Below are 19,141 nucleotides of genomic sequence, written 5' to 3'. Positions count from 1 at the left end.
CCCATGTATTCATCCTCTGTAAAGAATCTTTTAGTTTTTGTGTTTGATAATTCATGACCCCTCTTCCTTGCCTGTGAAGGTAAACACACCAGCCAAGAACCCACTTACTCTAACAGACAACACTTGTAGCATGAACCAGGGGCAGTCAAACCAGTGGTTTTAACTCGAAACCTTGAACATCCCTGCATCAAGTTACTCTCATTCTTATAGGCTAGCACTATCATTTATAAATAAGCATTTCATGCATATATACCTTGATAGAACTTGTGCATTCCCCGACAAAATGTCCTTCACCGCACTCGTAGCATGAACTAGCTAGGGGTGGTTGCATCATTGGTTTCAACTCTAAACCTTGAACATGCCTGCAACAATTGATTCGTTATGGACAACATATGCAAACTAGAACGTTCAACCTAACAATCATCATATCTTACCTGGAGACTTAAGACCTATTCTGTGATTGTACTGAATCCCAATATCCAATTCACCCAAAACATTTCGTAACAAAAATATAAATAGAATCAATTTTCGCTTTTATTTCTAGGTTAAATTATTTCTTCTTCTCTATATGCTATTGCTATACCAATTTTAAACTTGCTCTGGAAAAAAGTTTGTATTCTTTACCCTCCATCCCACAAAATTAATGAAAAATGCTAGAAAAGTTTAGAGATGCGACTGGAGACTATTCATGCTAATGTATCATACTAAAAATATTTTTATTCTATTTAGCACATTATTTATATTTTATATTAACTTTGTATAAATATTACACTAAAGAATATTATGACATAATTACATTATTTAAAAAAAATTAGGAACAAAAAATTAGTTCCTAACCAATTTGATTTCCTCCTTCTAAAGTTTAAGACCTAGTAATCATTTTAACCTTATGATCATTACTCTTTTAACACACTTTATAGACATGCATTCCATTTACACCAACAAGATTAGTCAAAGTACCTTTCTTTGTTCCCTCTTTAGAGTCACTTTCCTTTCCCAAATCATATAGTTAAGAGACATACATATAAGAGAGAGGCGTAAAATACATATCTACAGCTGAAGGGCTATCCTTATCTTGTCCCTAGTGGCATCACCATATCTAGTTTAACAAATTCATGCCCCAAACGTAAACACCATATTTAGTGTCCCACTTTTATAACACTCCATCTATCATCAACTCAGATGTTGAAAAAAAATATTTAAATTAAAATTATAATTATTAAATATTTTTCTGACAAATCATATCTTCTAGTACATGAAGTGATATAAAGTTAAGAGACAATAGAAGTTCTCCAAAAATATTTGTGGGGACTATATTTTTGTAACACAAGTCATGTAAATTAACTTATGTATAAAATGAAATTTGCCTAAAACTAAAAACAAAATGTTTTGGACCCACTACATTTACATTTTTATTAATTAACCTTATAAACGTGTGTTCCATGTCTTCCCATATAGATGACACAATCCTTAGAATTTCCTCAAGTGAATGAAGACAATCACTAACAAATGGGGTCCTATAATTTAATAAAGAGCATAATAATATGCACACTCGGTATAAAAATTTATATATATTTATTATATTATCTATAATTCATTTATGTTACTTTTGTAAAAAATAGTTAATGATTAAATATGAGAAGTGAATAATACAATAACATTATATCAGATTCATACATTGTTGCGCATACATTTCTTTCTCTTTAATAAATACCAACCATATAATCTCAATCTTCTTTTGCCATAAGAATTGCCCTTCCTTACAAATCCTCTCAACACTTTCCTTTGTCCTCTAACATCCTAAGACAACAGTGTACAGTTTGATTTCTTCTCCTTGTTCTGTAATATTCTCTTTTGCTTCCAACTTATATGTTAACAACATTTATATTCATGTTGGAAAAAAGTGATTTTGATAAATAACATATAGATACATGTGGCAGAATCATAGTGTAAGTATCAAACGGTGAAAACTGTATGTTATGTGTGTGTATGAATAACAATATTCTTTTTGCATTAGCCAATTATGGTATTTCACTGTTCATAAGGTTAATATCACTATTAGTTCCTAGAATTTTCATACCATTATCTTTTGATCAACTTTTAATCCTAAAGAATAAGCATTTCTTCTCTTATAGTGGAGTGATTTCACTTTATGCATTAATTGGTGGTCTTAAAAGCCACTTTGTTGTTGTAAAAGGCCACCACTAATTCAGAGTATTATGCCTAGTTCTTCATACTTTTCTCTTCATTGGGAGAGCACAGGAGATAAATGGTGGTATGCATCTCCTATTGATTTTGCAGCTGCAAATGGCCTCTATGATCTGGTCACTGAGCTTCTCCATTTTGACACCAACCTCCTCATCAAACTCACTTCCCTTCGCCGAATTTGCCGCCTCGAAACCGTGTGGGATGATGATAAGGCAACCTTTGAAGATGTTGCCAAGTGTAGGTCCAAGGTTGCCAGGAACCTCATGCTTGAGTGTGAGACAGGAAGAGGTCAGAACTCTCTTATTCGCACCGGATATGGTGGATGGCTTCTTTACACTGCTGCCTCGGCTGGTGATATGGACTTTGTTGTGGAATTGTTGAGGAGAAACCCTTTGCTTGTGTTTGGTGAAGGAGAGTATGGTGTCACTGATATACTTTATGCTGCAGCTAGGAGCAAGAATTGTGAGGTTTTCAAGCTTCTTCTTGATTCTGCCCTATCAAGAAAAGAGTGCCTTGGAAGCAGTGGAGCAGAATTGGAAGAGAATTTGGATGAAAGTGCTAAGGTTTTCAAAAGGGATATGGTGAATAGGGCCATTCATTCTGCTGCAAGAGGAGGGAATTGGGAAATAGTGAAGGAAATTATAGGAAGTGGTGCTGAGATTCTATCATATAGAGATGCTCAAGGATGTACAGTGTTGCATGCTGCAGCTGGTAGAGGACAGGTTGAGGTAAACCAGATTAATTTATGTTTTGTGGTATATTATGGAATTCTACTTTTCTTTTCTTTTTTATTCTTGTACATAGAAATCTTAAAAGACAAAAATTATAACTTAGTTTCTTGATAAATTATGGGGGAAAACTATATTTTATGGACCGCTTGAATCCACAAGTTCATTTGCCCTGCTGAGGCTGAATAACTTAAATTGCAAATGGGAAAAATTGAACAGAAAGAAATTGGCTCATGATTAGAAATTCTAAATTAAAAGTCAGAAAGTTTGTATGGCAAATTACATAAAATTCTGTTTAGCATATTGTAAGAAGTTGATGCATCATGCAAGACTGTTATGACACACCTTTTTGTCACCTTGTCTTAGTGCTTTATTGTAATTGACACAACTTTTTGGCAACTTGCTGAGGATAGAAAACATAGAATCTTTTATACATTAGATTCTAATAAGGGTACATGATAATTGGTAAATATTTTGCTTAAAGAAGCATATGACTTGTTTTATGAATGTCACTTGTCTCTATATTTGATAGTTTTATGGGACAGTTAATGTTACAGAATTTCAGCATGTCCAACTTTACTTGTTGCAATTTCATCCAGACATTAATTGAAGTTACATATTTTCATTATTTTAATGACTCAGGTGGTGAGAAATCTAATCACATCATATGATATTATCAACTCAATTGATGCTCAAGGCAATACAGCATTACATGTGGCTTCTTACAGGGGCTACTTACCTGTGGTAGAGATTCTGATTGGAGCATCTCTCTCATTAGCATGTTTAACCAATCACTCTGGAGATACTTTTCTTCATATGGCAGTGGCCGGTTTCCTAAGCCCGGGTTTCTGTAGACTGGACAAGCATATTGAGCTAATGAAGCAATTGGTAAGTGAAAAGATAATGAACATGGAGCACATCATCAATATCAAGAACAATGATGGAAGGACAGCTCTTCATGTCGCAGTGATTCATAACATCCAATGTGATATAGTGGAATTACTCATGTCTGCTCCATCAATTGATTTGAACATTCGTGATGTCGATGGAATGACCCCTTTGGATCATTTGAAGCAAAGATCACGATCAGCGTCTTCCGAGATTTTATTCAAGAAGTTGGTTTCAGTTGAAGGGATATCTAATTGTCATGATTACATTGCGAGAAATGCACTTGTTACCCATCTGAAAACTCATCATGGTATTGGAGCTAGTCCTGGAACTTCATTTCGGATACCGGATGCTAACATATTGTTGTACACAAACACAGAGAAAAATTCATCTGATGCAACTTATGATGAGGCAAGTGTAGAATCAAATTCTTGCTCAAGTGAAATAAACAATTATGAGTCACCTAATTCCCCATCCAAGTCTAGTCCTCTCAATTCCGCCGCGAAGCGCTTAAAGTTTCTTCTTCAGTGGCCTATGATGAGAAAAGAAACAAAAGCAGCTACATCAGATTTAGATGTTGATTCAGTGGATTCTTTCAGTTCAAGGAAAAAGTTGGCAAACAATTCATTAAGGCATAGATACTCAAAAACACGGTCCCTTCCAAACAACAAAAGAACACTATCTATAAAAACTTATCTTACAAGTCCATCAAGCAAAAAATATTTTACTGCAGGCCTAATGCAAGGTGTATTTCAGGTAAAGCCACATGTGCTTCATCCTACTCATGATTCAACTCATGGCTCTTTTGAAGAGTTATCTATAACATCTGAATCTTCAAACAGTAAACAAAAACAAGTTGATATAATGGGGCCCTCTAGCTCCAATTGGCCAATAGATGATGGGAAACTAGAGTTGAACTACAAGAAGAGTCCATTCAATAAGAAAATGATGAATAGGTATTTTTCTTTCGGAGCACAAAGCCAGGCTTTGGAAGATGGAAATAAGGGCCACAAGGTTAAATGGAAGTTGTAAGCTTTTAGTTGCAAAGAAGTTTTTAAGTTTGTAAGAAAGAATATGTTCTATGTGGATGTTCATTATCATTCATGTTGTAATCACATGCTTGTTTATAGTGATAATAATACTTATTTATGAAAAAATATTGTTTTTTAAATGCAAATTTGAATTTTATAAATTTAAATGTGTATTGTGGTGGTAAACATTTCAATTTTTATTTAGTGTTTCATCTTGATACTAACCATACATCATATCATGCATGATTTTAAAAATAATTATAAAAAACGTAAAATATTTTAGTCATGAAGCACTATATAACTGATACATAGTGCAGAAACCTTTTATTTTATTACCCCATTGTCTAATCTAAAACTTACTTCTACAAGTCATTTTGGTACATATATTGAAAGGCTCAAATCAACATTAATAATATATATATATAATATATATATATATATATATATATATGGATTTAATACGAATATAGTGACAGTGTAAAAGTGTTTTACACTGTTTAGCAAATTATTCAACATTAATTTGCTAATCACTATTGACTCTTAAATAAAAATAATATAAATTAATGGTGTATGATTGCTTGACAGTGTAAACTTAATGTATATATATAAAATATTTTCTAAGTGCCTTTTGGGCACTCATCAAAGAAACATTTTATTTTATTTCCTCAGTTGTCTAGACTAAAACTTACTTCTACAAGTCATTTTGGTATATATATAATTATAAACTACCTTTTCTTTGAGTTTAGTATGTAGTATTTATTCTGCTCTTCTTTGAATTTAATATACTGTGATTTTTTTAAAACATAATATACCGATGTAGTCTAGACTCAATGTAAGGTTGTTTAGCTTAAAAAAATTATCAAACAATTCACAGCTTCAAGGTAGCTATTATAAAAATCCTTATCATATGGATGCTTTATTAGTTGATAGTGTGAGAATATGAGATAGTGAGTGTAATACAATTAAATGTTTTTTAGTTTTTGATTTATTTATATGCCTAATAAGTAGGGATAACAGATAAGTGTAAGAAGACAAGGAAAAAAATGAAATAAAAAATGTATGGTTGACCAAGTAACATTGAAGGAGAAAGTATAGTTGATGCTAGTTTTGCTATTTATAGCAATGTTCCCTACTTCCACATAGTGTCCTAGTTGTATGTTATGGTTGAAAAGTTGTAGTAACATTCTTTTGTCCCTATTATAAAGATCACATAGTTTGTCCCTTATCTGTCTCCATATACTAGTTTGAAGTGCTTGTCAAGAAACAAAGAAAGAAAAAAATGACTAGTGATGCTGCTGCACAAAAGGCCATTGATGATTGGCTTCCGGTCACTGCCAACAGAAATGGCAAATGGTGGTACTCTGCCTTCCACAACCTCACCGCCATGGTTGGCGCCGGAGTCCTTAGTCTTCCTTATGCTATGTCACATATGGGCTGGTATGGTCTACAACTACCATTTCATGAACACGTATGTATATCTTTCTTTGTTGTATTGAATAAAGAAAACAGAAACATGGCTTAAGATTGAAAACATTTTGGTTTTACTGAAAGATTGGCATCAAAGAAAACAATTTTGTTCATCTTGTTTCATCATGTACACCAAATGCTACACACACACACACACGCATATATATATGTATGTATCTATCTTCCAATATGATAAGTTATTGCATACTTATAGAGCACAATAATAAATGCATGCTACAAGGATAGATCTCTATCAGACACAAAATGAAACTTGTCACACTACTACATTTTCTATAAACACATTGATGATCCATGACACAATGTGATGCATATGGCATATGCCACTAATTAGACCAAAAGAAGAGTATTTGGGCTGAATAGTTCTATTTTTATTCACACTATTCAACTGCACATATACACCAATTTATAGATTGTTATGTTACTTAGATTAGATTGCACAAGTGAGTAGTGACTCTATGCATCATTGATCAATTTCCCTTTGATTGAAATGATAGGGGTCCTGGCTCAGTTGTGCTAATCTTGTCATGGATCATCACCCTGTTCACTCTTTGGCAAATGGTTGAGATGCATGAAATGGTTCCGGGAGTGCGATTCGATAGGTACCATGAGCTAGGACAGCATGCCTTTGGTGAGAAGCTAGGCCTGTATATAGTGGTTCCACAACAGCTACTTGTTGAGGTTGGTACTTGCATTGCTTATATGGTCACAGGGGGCAAATCACTAAAGAAGTTTCATGACACAGTTTGCCCTGACTGCAATAACATTAGGACCTCATACTGGATTCTTATCTTTGCTTCTGTGAACTTTGTTCTGTGTCAATGCCCCAGCTTCAACTCTATATCGGCTGTCTCTCTGGCCGCAGCTGTCATGTCTATCGCGTAATCGATCTTCACTTTAACTGAGTTTTATATCTGATTCCTCTTGTTTACTCACAATTAAATTGTTACATTCCGCCAATGCAAGTTAGTACAATTATTATCAGTAACTTTTGGCTTTTCTTTTGCAATGACTACTTTTAAGACATGGATCAAATTTGATGATGTGAAAATATTGAATACATAGTACTAGTATTCAAATAGTCATACACTCACTAATCTAGATAATGTTTATTGTGCACAAGTTATAACTTGCTAGTAAAAAAATAGGAGCTTACCATTTTAGGGGCCTAAAGCCATTGCTTTAGTGGCTCTATGGTTGCCCCCACCCTGGCCATGTCTAGGGACAAATTATTCTTTGGTTAAAAGGCAAAATGTTCCTATGAAGTTCCCACTATGTACAAGGGCCAAAGAAGGGTTGGCTCCACTATGTTAGTCTTTAGTAGATAGTTCGAACTTACTTTTGCAAAAGACTAATTTCGTGACTCGAACATGATCTCCTTATCACATGACATCGTATGGGGTGAAAAACGTGAAACTTTGTTGAATGAGTTTTCCATACAATTTAATAAAGATGACTCGCTAATCAACTTTTCACAACATTTTTTACCCCATGCCAAACTGACTCGCTACTCACATTCATGTTACTTTTTTGTACTTTGATTGACCCTTTTGAGTGCCATATATATATAACAGTTACTCAACCATTGCTTGGGCTGCTACCATTAAAAATGGAGTTCAACCAGATGTAGACTACAGCTACAAATCCAAGAGCACCGCGGACGGCGTTTTCAACTTCATGATGTCATTGGGAGAAGTAGCATTCTCTTATGCAGGCCACAATGTGGTTCTAGAAATCCAGGCAACAATGCCTACTTCTCCAGAGAATCCTTCCAAGAAACCAATGTGGAAAGGAGTTATTCTTGCATATCTAGGAGTGGCCTTTTGCTATTTCCCTGTTGCATTCATTGGATACTATGCCTATGGAAACTCTGTTGAAGATAACATCCTCATCACACTAGAGCACCCTGCTTGGCTCATTGCTGCTGCTAACATGTTTGTTATTATCCATGTTATTGGAGGCTACCAAGTGAGTTTCAAATTTGAGTAAAACATCAATTTGGTCCCTGAGATCGACATCATTAGTCAATTTGGTCTACGAGATTATAGAAATGTCAACTTGGTACCCAACTTCATACATTGTCAGACAATTTGGCGTATGACAAAACAATTGTAAGATTCCTACATGAACCAAATTGGTTGATGGTGTGCAACTCAGGGACCAAACTGGCATAGGGACTTGAACCCTCACGATTTATAAAGTCGACAGATTTTCCTCTTACTCTAAATTTCGTTGTTGTCGGTATTGACATGTAGAATGAGACTATATCTTTATTTTGGTCTGATTAATAAGCTCTTAAAAAGATCTATCAGAGTATCATGGAATGAATGATTTGATCAATCAATATTCAATTACTCCTTATGGGTTGGCTTGGCTATTCCATACTATTGAAAAGAAGGAGTCAGCTGTCTGCAAGAGTCACCTTCTTCTAGGCTCCGCTGGACAACACAGCATTCTCGTTTAAAGATAGGCCGGCCGCACTTGTGATGGTTCCCAAAGATCCAATATGACGACTTAGGTCTACGTTGCCACGATATTGTTCTACTCAAGGACTAAATGATCAATGTTGTCAAACTTAGGGCCAAAATGACATTTTTTTTTACTTCAAATTTTGCTTTTAGTACTTTGCATTTTAAGCCAACATTATTATGTTGTGTATTTTGGAATCAACAGGTGTTTTCAATGCCAGTATTTGATATGATGGAAACCTACTTGGTGAAGCAATTAAAATTTCCACCTTGTCTTACACTCCGCTTAGTTGCTAGAACTATATTTGTAGGTATGTGATTTCAAATATATGAATGTTTTCTTCACTCTTAATGTGTCTGTCTAGCTTCATCATTTGGCTTTTAATTAACCTTTTTATCTTATTGTAGCATTTACAATGATAGTTGCCATATGCATCCCATTCTTTGGTTCACTTCTTGGATTTCTTGGAGGATTTGCCTTTGCCCCAACATCATATTTTGTAAGTATAGGGACATTAATTTTTACATAATATTATATGATCAGATAGAAAACGCTACCGTCTATAGTGAGTATGAGTGTAAAATAAGAAAGTGGGAGTATATTCACCTCTTAGACCATGCATTTGATTGGGAGTCACTGTTCCAAAATGTATATCACTTCATGTATCTTTTATTTCTATTGGTTAGAAGAGTAAAACAATAATTAAATATATTTTAGTATCTTCTGACCAGTAAGAATAAAATAATACGTTGGGATAAAAGATGTGTTCTGATTCGATTGAAATCTTAATGCACTTCAGTTAATCAAAGGTTAACATACCATCACTTTCTCAAGCTCACTTTATAGAGGCATTAACCAATGGAATTATATCATATATGTATTGCAAAACCAATATACATGCTTGATTATCCTATATTATTCTACTTGCAGCTACCCTGTATCATATGGCTTAAACTCTACAAACCAAAGAGATTTGGCCTATCTTGGACAGTCAATTGGGTAAGTTAATCGACATTTTGAGAACTTAAATAGTCTCTTCTTTTTTAAACAAATTACTTAGGCTTTTACTAATTTTATTGTATTACAGACCTGCATTGTGCTTGGAGTACTGTTAATGACACTATCCCCAATTGGTTCATTGAGAAACATCATTGTTACAGCCAAGGATTACAAGTTCTTCTCATGAGGCATTGGTAAAGGATAGCACCCTAAGGGCTTAGGCTTTGTTTGATTTATCTAATAGTTTAGCTAGCCATAGAATTTAGCTCATTTTTTAGGAAATGAGTATGTTACACCATAATTAAATTTGTTACCCTATGTTACATCATAATTGAATTTAGGTTCGTATTCTTTTTCCTTCAAAACTATTTCTTCTTATGATTATTTGACTTCTTTTCATGTCATTTGAATTCTATATATCCAATGATGATGTAGTTTATTTTAGAATTAGAATCTGTTCTAAAATGAGAATTCTTATGAAAAGTATTTGTATGATAAAGTGTACTTTCTTTTTAATTATAATCCACGATGAAAGAAATTATTTTAAAGTCTGTTTGCAAATTGAATTTTGGGGAGAATAAAAGAAAATATAAGATTTCAGAGTCTAATCACAAATGTATTTCATAGCTATGAAATCTTCCATTTTCTTTTATTCCTCTCCAAGACTCAAGTAGTAAAGAGATCCTTAGAGGGTTGATGATGAAACAAAGATATAGATAAACAATGGTTAATTATCCACTGATCATGCATTTTGATAAAGTTATGAAATGCTTTCAAAGGTCTCAAATTCACCATCCTTTGTTAATATTATAGTTCGATCTGGTTGATGTCATGGGAGTTGTAGTGATTTTTTAATTAAACCTCTCCTTAGTGTTATTTTGTTATAACCCCTCTTCAAGTTTAGTATACTTAACATATTATCCTTCGAGTGAGTACTCCAATGTTTCTTTGTTACAATTTATATAAAGTTAAATTTTAAAACAAAAAATCAAATATTCAGAAGAAAAAAAATTAAAAAGCATAAAGTAATTAAAAGAGAAAATGTCTAAATCATAAAGGAAAATATTCATAATATATAACTTGAAACAAGGCATATCCAAGAAAGAAAGCTAATGCCCCAAAGTGCTAAATTTTATAAAATGTAACCACAAGAGTCACCAAAACGCATACAAGATGTTAAAAACATGTTGAAATTCTAGTTTATCAAACAAAAAAACGTTCACCTACATGAAAATGCAAGCCAATAGTTCACAACCTACAGAAAGTCTATAATGAGGCAATGGGTGAACGCATCTCCAAAAAGGCACAAACCATAACTTGTGAACATGTTGGAAAATGAAAATCTTCAAAAATATAATAATCATACTAATGTTACTATGCCCCGTTAAAAAAGGTAATCGATTCAGCTAAAAGGACTTAGTAGCTCGGTCATATTAACCCCTAATGGAAATAATTCCTGCAGTTCCTGGATGGCATTTTGTTGTTCAATTTAGTCTATGACAGCAATGAATGTGTGGACACTTAGAGACTAATTTGCGCAATATAATCTACATTCGGTGCAAATTTATCCATCTACTCTTTTCCTATTTTAGTGTACATGAAAACACTATGTAACAGTTTATGCAATGCTACCATTCCCCATATAAAAAAAGGGTATTTCAGCTAAAATACCTTAACAGTGTTTGTCAAATCAGTGTCTAAACCATAGAAACTACTCCTTATATCTCCAATGTATACTTCTTCATTGAAAACAATTCGTGATGGTAGTGAATTAGGGTGACAAAATTATCCATAATTCAAAATTCATCCAAATTAAATCCATCCGTTAGAATTAATGGATTTAATCCAATGAATGGGGTTGATAGTGGATGGATTCAAATCCATCCATTATATCCAATGGATATCCATGGTTATATCTATGTATAACCAATCCATCCAAAAAAATAAAAATAAAAACAATTTTTTTTCCAATTAATTCAATATTAATATAAATAATCTCTCACCTTTCTAAGCACAATCCCACACACATTACAAAAGTTGAAAATTGCAATTGTGATTTTAAAAAGTGCTTATCAAAAAAGTATAAACGATTTTGGCCTTAGTGTTTTACCCCAACATCTTAATGCAAAGTATAAATATATCATTTTGGTTATTGACTAATGTGATAATATAATAACAAAATTAAATATTTCAGGATGATGAACTGTTACATACAACTTATGGAAGTCCCAATTATTAAGGGTGTAAGCGGTTCTGGTTTAAACCGTAAAACTGATGAAACCGAATTGAACCATAAAATACGGTTCAGTTCAGTTTTTTTTTATTTTGAACCATTTAAGCTCGATTCGGTTTACGGTTTTGTAAATTTTGGAATCGTTAGAACCGAACCGAACCGCATATTAAAAAATAATTTTATTTTATATTTGGAAGATTAAGCTTTAAAGTTAGGAGATAAAATATGATTAAGAATTTAGGATTATTAATAAAATAGTCTATAATTAAGAGGCAAATAGAAAAATAAATTTGTAAATAAACCTAAATATCTATTATCTCTATTATTCATTGAGAAGATAAAAAGAAAACTAAAAAAACTAGTATACATTTTGTCACTATTCAGAGATGAAATTAATCAAATAAAGAAATTAAAGAACTAAAAGAAAATAAAGAAAGAACTCGATGATATTACTAATGATGTGGAATATTAAGTGTTACTATTGGACTAAAATATTGGTACCAAGTTTGTCATTCTTAAATTTTGTTGAACATTTTAGAAGATTTTATTTGGACTAAAATTTCAAGTTTATAGTGCGTTGAGATATTCAATTATTATTGTTTTACTAGAAAGAGTATTAAATATTTTATTATTGACGTGTTTAGTATTCATTTAGTTGACTTTATACTTTACAAATTATGTTTAACTATTTCTTAAATGATTTTATTTAAATAAGTTGAAAAACTGTGGAACCGAACCACTAATGAACGGTTCGATTCCTAAATAAAATTTGCGGTTAATCGAATCGAACCATATCTTTGTGTTCGATTTGGTCATTAAATTGCGTCAAAAGTCGAACCAGACCTTTACACCCCTATCAATTATGTTGCACCACAGATTCTTGCTACTAAGAGTGCTTATAAAAAATTTCACAAATTCACCTTTTTAAAATTGCTTATCAAAAAAACACTTTTTAAAAGTGTTTGTTAAGAAAAATATTTTTTTTTTTAAAATTGATATTTAAAAATGCTTTATTAAATAATATTATTTAAAAGAATTTTTTCTTTAAATTGCTTTATTAAAATGTTTTATTCAAATTAAAAAAAAAGTGGGTTGAATATCCATCCATCCAATCCATTAAAATGGATACATGGATAGAATGGATGGATTGAAATCCACTGGATATGGATGAATTAGATAATTTAAAAATGTGATGTAATGAATTTATTTGGATTGATGGATAGTTTTATACCCATCCATTAGGATCCAAATCCAAACTCATCTAATTGACACCCCTATAGTCAATGTATGACACAGATTGAACAATAAAATGCACATTGATGACCTAAATAGTAATTTCAGTCACTCGTTCACTAATACATGAAAATAGTGTAATGCAAAGTTTAACCAAATCAATACTGAACTAACCTTGCAACCAGCTTTCCCCAAGGACAACACAATTGCTCTGCCAATACCTCTGAATGCTCCGGTCACAACAACAACCAGCAATTTGATAGGGTCCAACAGTCTATAGTAAGGCCCAAACGTGCAGTATCAATTCCCATGTGGCAGAAGGATTATGTGATGAAGTAATGAGGAGAATATTCCACTTTTTTCTGTTTTAACAAACTTTATCTTTATGTATGATTTACCCAAGTGTATGGCTAGGATCAGTTTACTCTATTATGATTTCTTTATAAGTTGTATGGATTGGATGAAATGAATTAGGAAAAAAGTATATTCAGTATTCCCTTAGTTTCTTTACTGCATTTTACATTCCCTGTATTTCTTTCTATTATCTTCCTATCATCTTTGGTGCTTTCATTCCTCATTCAATGCCTCCCAAAAGTTCCATCAAGGACCCAGATGATTATGTCTCCCACTTACTCTTAGAAAAGCTACGCGAAAACCAGGAAAAGCAGAATGCTCATCATGCTGCCATCACCACAGTTCTCTTCCCACCTGCTCCCTTCATGGGTTCCCTAGCTCAGTTCCCTTCTCAAACGACTCACTTACACCCTCACAAGAATCTCTCATCACCCCAACAAACACAACAATCTGCGTCAACTCCACCGGCCCAACACCCACACACCAGCGCTACTTCCATTCCCCTCCAGCCACCACTATCTCATTCACAACCCCGACCGCCTAAACTGCAACTTCTTCCTTTTGATGGGTCGGAACCATTAGACTGGATTTTTCAGGCAGAACAATTTTTTTCAGTTCTACTTAATCTCTCTGGAATAGCATATTCCTATGATTGATTTCTATATGCAGGTAGAAGCGTTGAGTTGGTTCAAGTGGATGTTTCATAACTTTCAACTCACGGACCAAAATTCTTTTACACGGGCCCTAAAGAACAGATTTGGGTCGTCTGCTTACATTAATCATCAAGCGGAATTGTTCAAATTGTGGCAATTTGGTTTGGTGGCTGAATATCAGAAGCAATTTGAGCGGCTGTTCAACAGGATCTGGGGTCTATCTCAGGAAACCATTCTCAATTGTTTTCTGTCCCGGATGTCTCCAGAAATTTGCCGCAAACTCTCTATTCTTCGCCCCACATTTGTTTCAGATGCATTGGGACTGGCCAAATTGGTAGAGGCTAAGGTCAAAGATTTCAATAAGCTATACCCCCGACCAAGTCGAGTTGTCGGCTCATATGTTCCCGTTTCCACACAAGGGGTTGCCTCGCCTTCGGTACCACCCACACTTCCTGTTCGGCGCCTCACCATTCCTCAGATGCAGGAACGTCGCGCCCAAGGACTTTGCTACAATTGTGATGAAAAGTTTCATCCCGACCATCGTTGTCAACCTAAGAAGTTTTTATTGATGTTGGATGACATGATGTCGCCACAATCGGAGGATCCGTCCAATTATTTAGAACCCTCCGACGAACCCTTTGGCAGTTCAGATCTAGAACTTATTGTTGAGGATCTCATTCATTTTCACATCTCGGATCAGGCTCTCGGGGGCTAAGACATTAAAGTTTTCTAGTACCATTTTGGGGCACTCGGTCACAGTTTTAGTGGACACACGCAGCTCCCACAACATTCTACAGCAACGGATTGTAGCTCACCTTAAACTGTCGATTACATAAACCCCCAAGTTTCAAGTTATGGTGGGTAATGATGCCCATAGCTATTATAGCGGGCTGTGTGATCAGACTCCTATTACATTACAACAGACCGAATTTCTAATCCATTTTTATCTACTACCTATCAAATGGGCTGATGTGGTCCTCAACGTAGACTGGCTACAAACACTTAGACCCATTGTTTCAGATTTCTCTATTCCATCAATGCAATTTTCTGTGGGGCAAACTCATATCACACTTACTGGTGAGTCACACTTCTCTCCTCAACAGTCCTCATTCCATCAAATTTCAAGACTCATCCACAACGATGGTATTGCTACTTTTCATGCCTTTACTATTTTTCCCATTCTTCCCTCCACTGACCCATTTTCAACCACGGCCCCTACTACACTAGACCCTCAAATTCAACTTCTCCTAAATGACTATAAGGCTATTTTTCATACCCCTACGACCTTACTACCCTCACGGACACATGACCATCATATTCCCCTACTTCCTTCTTCTACACCTGTGATTTCTAAACCCTATAGTTACCCTCATTCATAGAAAGACACTATGACTGCTATGTTACAAGATATGTTAAAATTTGGCATTGTCACTCCGAGCACTAGCCCGTTTTCTTCCCCAGTTTTATTAGTTCGCAAAAATGATGGCACATGGAGATTTTGCGTGGACTATAGGGCCCTTGATGCTATTACAGTGCCGAATTGATTTCCTATTCCTAATATTGATGAATTACTAAATAAGTTGGGAGCGGTGACTATTTTTTCTAAGATTGACCTTCGATCTGGGTATCACCAGATTCAGATTCACCCGACAGATACACAGAAGACAACGTTTCATACCTTTGATGGGCACTATGAATTCTTAGTTATGCCATTTGGTCTTACTAATGCCCCCTCCATCTTTCAGGCAGCCATGAATGATCTACTTTGACCATATTTGCATTGGGTTTTTTTATGATATACTGGTTTATAGCTCTACTATAGCTGATCATTTGATTCATTTGCAAACTATTTTGTACCTATTAGCGTCTAACCAATTTTATGACAAGCTTTCCAAGTGTTATTTTGGTGTGGATTCAGTTAATTATTTGGGCCACATTATTTCGGCGTTGGGCGTACAACCAGATCCAGATAAAATACAGACTATGGTAGATTGGCCACAGCCTCGTTCTCTCACGTCGCTTAGGGGTTTTTTGGGCCTCGCCGACTTCTATCGCAAATTTGTCAAAAACTATGCTACACTCATCAATCCTCTCACCGATTTACTTAAACAACAGAAAATTACATGGACAAATGAGGCTCAGCTGGCCTTTACAACTTTAAAAAATGATATGACTACTACTCTAATTCTTCAGCTGCCAGATTTCTCCACCACCTTTGAAGTTGAAACTGTTGTGTCTGCCATAGCAGTTGGTGCAGTGTTGTCCCAACATGGTCATCTCATTGCCTTCTTCAACAAATAAAATGGTTCCCAAGATGCAACATGTTTTGGCCTATGTCCTTGATGTATGTTGTTACAGAGGCCGTTAAAATTGGCATCAGTATCTCATTGGTAGAAAGTTTACTATACTAACAGATCAACAAAATCTAAAGCACGTAGTATCACAAGGGTTACACACTCCAGAGCAACAGAAATGGGCTACTAAGCTCATCGGTTTCCAATATGACATTAAGTATCGGAGTGGTACCTCTAATCGGGTGGCTGATGCCCTTTCTCGGCACCTTGAGGAACAGGTGGCTGAGTTTGTCTCCTTGTCTTCTCCAATTCCAACTCTGTTGGTGCAGCTACGGCTGCATTATCAAATAACAGATGGATAGTCTTTTGTTGCTAAATCCAAAAAAAATAGTAAAATGAAACTCAAATATCAGTGGTCCAATGGTATTATATGGTTTGAAAAACGTATTTTCATACCTGAGATTCCAGAACTCCGTGAGGCCCTTCTTGTTGAATATCACGGGTCCCATACAGTTGGACGCTCAGGGCTCAAACCCACTATTGCACGGATTGTCGCTTCCTTTTACTAGTTGGGCTTGTATCGGGACACTATGGCATTCACTCAATGCTGCATGACCTATCAATACAACAAATATTCTCCAACAAAAAAATGGGTTAGTACAGCCTCTTAACATTCTAGAGAGAGTTTGGGAAGAAATTTCTATGGATTTCATCACTCACCTACCTCTTTCGCAAGGTCACACCATGATCTGGGTAGTGGTGGACCGTCTCTCCAAATATGCTCACTTCATTGGCCTACTGACCAAGTTCACAGCCACGGTTCTAGCCCATCGTTTCCTCACCGAAATAGTTCGGTTACATGGTGTTCCTAAGGCGATTGCCTCTGACCGCGGTCGGCTTTTTATCAGCTCAATTTGGAAAGATTTTTTTCGGTTATTGGGCACCATTCTCTATTTCAGCTCTGCTTATCACCTACAGTCTGATGGCCAAATGGAAGTGGTCAATAGATGTCTCTAGACATACCTGCGATGCTTTTTGGGATCGTGTCCACAGCAGTGGTTTCGCCACCTTTCTATGGCAGAGTATTAGTGCAATACGTCGAAGCATTCTGCGACGGGTTTTTCTCCGTTTGAAATCCTTTATGGTCGACCACCGCCCACCATGGCTCATTTTTTGGACAGATCGTCACCAATCACACTGGCCAGGGACCTCCTACAACAACGCACAAACCTGCTCAGCATGGTGAAAACAAATCTTGTATGTGCTCAACAAATAATGGTGGGACAAAATCAAAGTGTGAAAGGAGATATTACCTTTCTTATTGGCGAGTGGGTTCTTTTGAAGTTGCAACCTTATCGTCAAATGACGGTGGTTCATTGCTAATATCACAAGCTTTCACCATGTTTTTTTAGCCCATATAAAGTACTTCGCCGGATCGGTGGTGCTGCTTATGAGCTTGATCTGCCATCCTCAGCTCGTGTTCACCCTGTTTTTCATGTCTCTTTACTTCGAAGGTTCCATGGTGACCCACTTTCCCAACATATACCTCTTCCAGTGCCCTCTGGTTCGAGTACACATGTTGATGCATCTCTTGAGAATACACTGGCTGAGACAACCAAGAGAATGACAATGGACACTATGGGAACAGTGAACGTGAAGGAGAAACAAATAATATCCAAGGGAGAAAAAGAGAATTCTACAATTATGGACTCTACAGGGAATATGAAAAAAGGCAAATGTGTTATGCCCACTTCAACACATTCACTTAACCCTCTCTGCCTCAATCTTTTCCCCTTCCAGATGGCATTAATTTTTCCCACCCGTTGAACAAGTGTCCTTCCACATCCAAAGGCCAAAAATACAAGCATTTTGAAAAGGCTCCTCGAGCAGTGGAGTAATAAATGCCCTAGAGTCCTTTGCTTCTCATCCGTTGGATTCTCAATCTCCACCGTCCAACCCCTGGACAGCCCTACCACACACGTCTCTCAAGGACAACAGTAGACATGCTCCAGCACGTGGCCCAGCTCAGCAAAGTGAACCGTTGCTCACGTCCTGGCCACGTGTTCCTCTAGTTGGTTCATCTGTCTCACCCAATTCTATGGGTTCTCCTAATGGGCCTCTTCCTACCAACTGTATGGAGTCAGCTCATGTTTCCAACCTTGACGACAAGGTTCCTTCTGAAGTGGTGGGCAACGATAGGGCCCAACAGTCTATAGTAAGGCCCAAACGTGCAATATCAATTCCCATGTGGCAGAAGGATTATGTGATGAAGTAATGAGGAGAATATTCCACTTTTCTATTTTAACAAACTTTATCTTTGTGTATGATTTACCCAAGTGTATGACTAGGATCAATTTACTCTATTTTGATTTCTTTATAAGCTGTATGGATTGGATGAAATGAATTAAGAAAGAAGTATATTCAGTATTCCCTTAGTTTCCTTACTGCATTTTACATTCCTTGCATTCTTCCTATTATCTTCCTATCACGATTCCACATTATGAGTGGCTGTTGTTGCACCTTTCGCCGCCGTTGAAACATGAGCTCTTACACCTTTGTTCAATTT

The 19,141-nt window shown here is 35.6% G+C and overlaps 2 protein-coding genes across 2 annotated transcripts; both read left to right on the top strand.

Moving 5' to 3' along the window:
• Positions 2,099–4,891, top strand: LOC109362837 (serine/threonine-protein phosphatase 6 regulatory ankyrin repeat subunit B-like). Its single transcript, XM_019608878.1, has 2 exons — positions 2,099–2,936; positions 3,579–4,891. Exons 1-2 carry the CDS (start codon positions 2,220–2,222, stop codon positions 4,854–4,856), a joined length of 1,995 nt encoding a protein of 664 aa, XP_019464423.1. The 5' UTR covers positions 2,099–2,219; the 3' UTR covers positions 4,857–4,891.
• LOC109362986 (lysine histidine transporter 2-like) lies at positions 6,021–10,225 on the top strand. The gene is made up of 7 exons (XM_019609121.1): positions 6,021–6,292; positions 6,838–7,221; positions 7,915–8,308; positions 9,014–9,119; positions 9,217–9,308; positions 9,740–9,808; positions 9,897–10,225. The coding sequence occupies exons 1-7, from the start codon at positions 6,135–6,137 to the stop codon at positions 9,993–9,995; spliced, it is 1,302 nt and encodes a 433-aa protein (XP_019464666.1). The 5' UTR covers positions 6,021–6,134; the 3' UTR covers positions 9,996–10,225.

Source organism: Lupinus angustifolius, chromosome LG12 (assembly GCF_001865875.1).
Source record: "Lupinus angustifolius cultivar Tanjil chromosome LG12, LupAngTanjil_v1.0, whole genome shotgun sequence".
Classification (NCBI taxonomy): Eukaryota; Viridiplantae; Streptophyta; class Magnoliopsida; order Fabales; family Fabaceae; genus Lupinus; species Lupinus angustifolius.
Note: the sequence above shows the minus strand (reverse complement) of the source record. Positions and strands in the feature narration are given on the sequence as shown.

Excerpts from the sequence above, each read along its gene's own strand:
- LOC109362837 (XM_019608878.1), top strand. The coding sequence starts at position 2,220 with ATGCCTAGTTCTTCATACTTTTCTCTTCATTGGGAGAGCACAGGAGAT. Across the intron at positions 2,937-3,578 it reads CTGGTAGAGGACAGGTTGAG|GTGGTGAGAAATCTAATCAC; the intron begins GTAAACCAGATT and ends TTAATGACTCAG.
- LOC109362986 (XM_019609121.1), top strand. The coding sequence starts at position 6,135 with ATGACTAGTGATGCTGCTGCACAAAAGGCCATTGATGATTGGCTTCCG. Across the intron at positions 7,222-7,914 it reads GCAGCTGTCATGTCTATCGC|TTACTCAACCATTGCTTGGG; the intron begins GTAATCGATCTT and ends TATATATAACAG. Across the intron at positions 9,809-9,896 it reads TATCTTGGACAGTCAATTGG|ACCTGCATTGTGCTTGGAGT; the intron begins GTAAGTTAATCG and ends ATTGTATTACAG.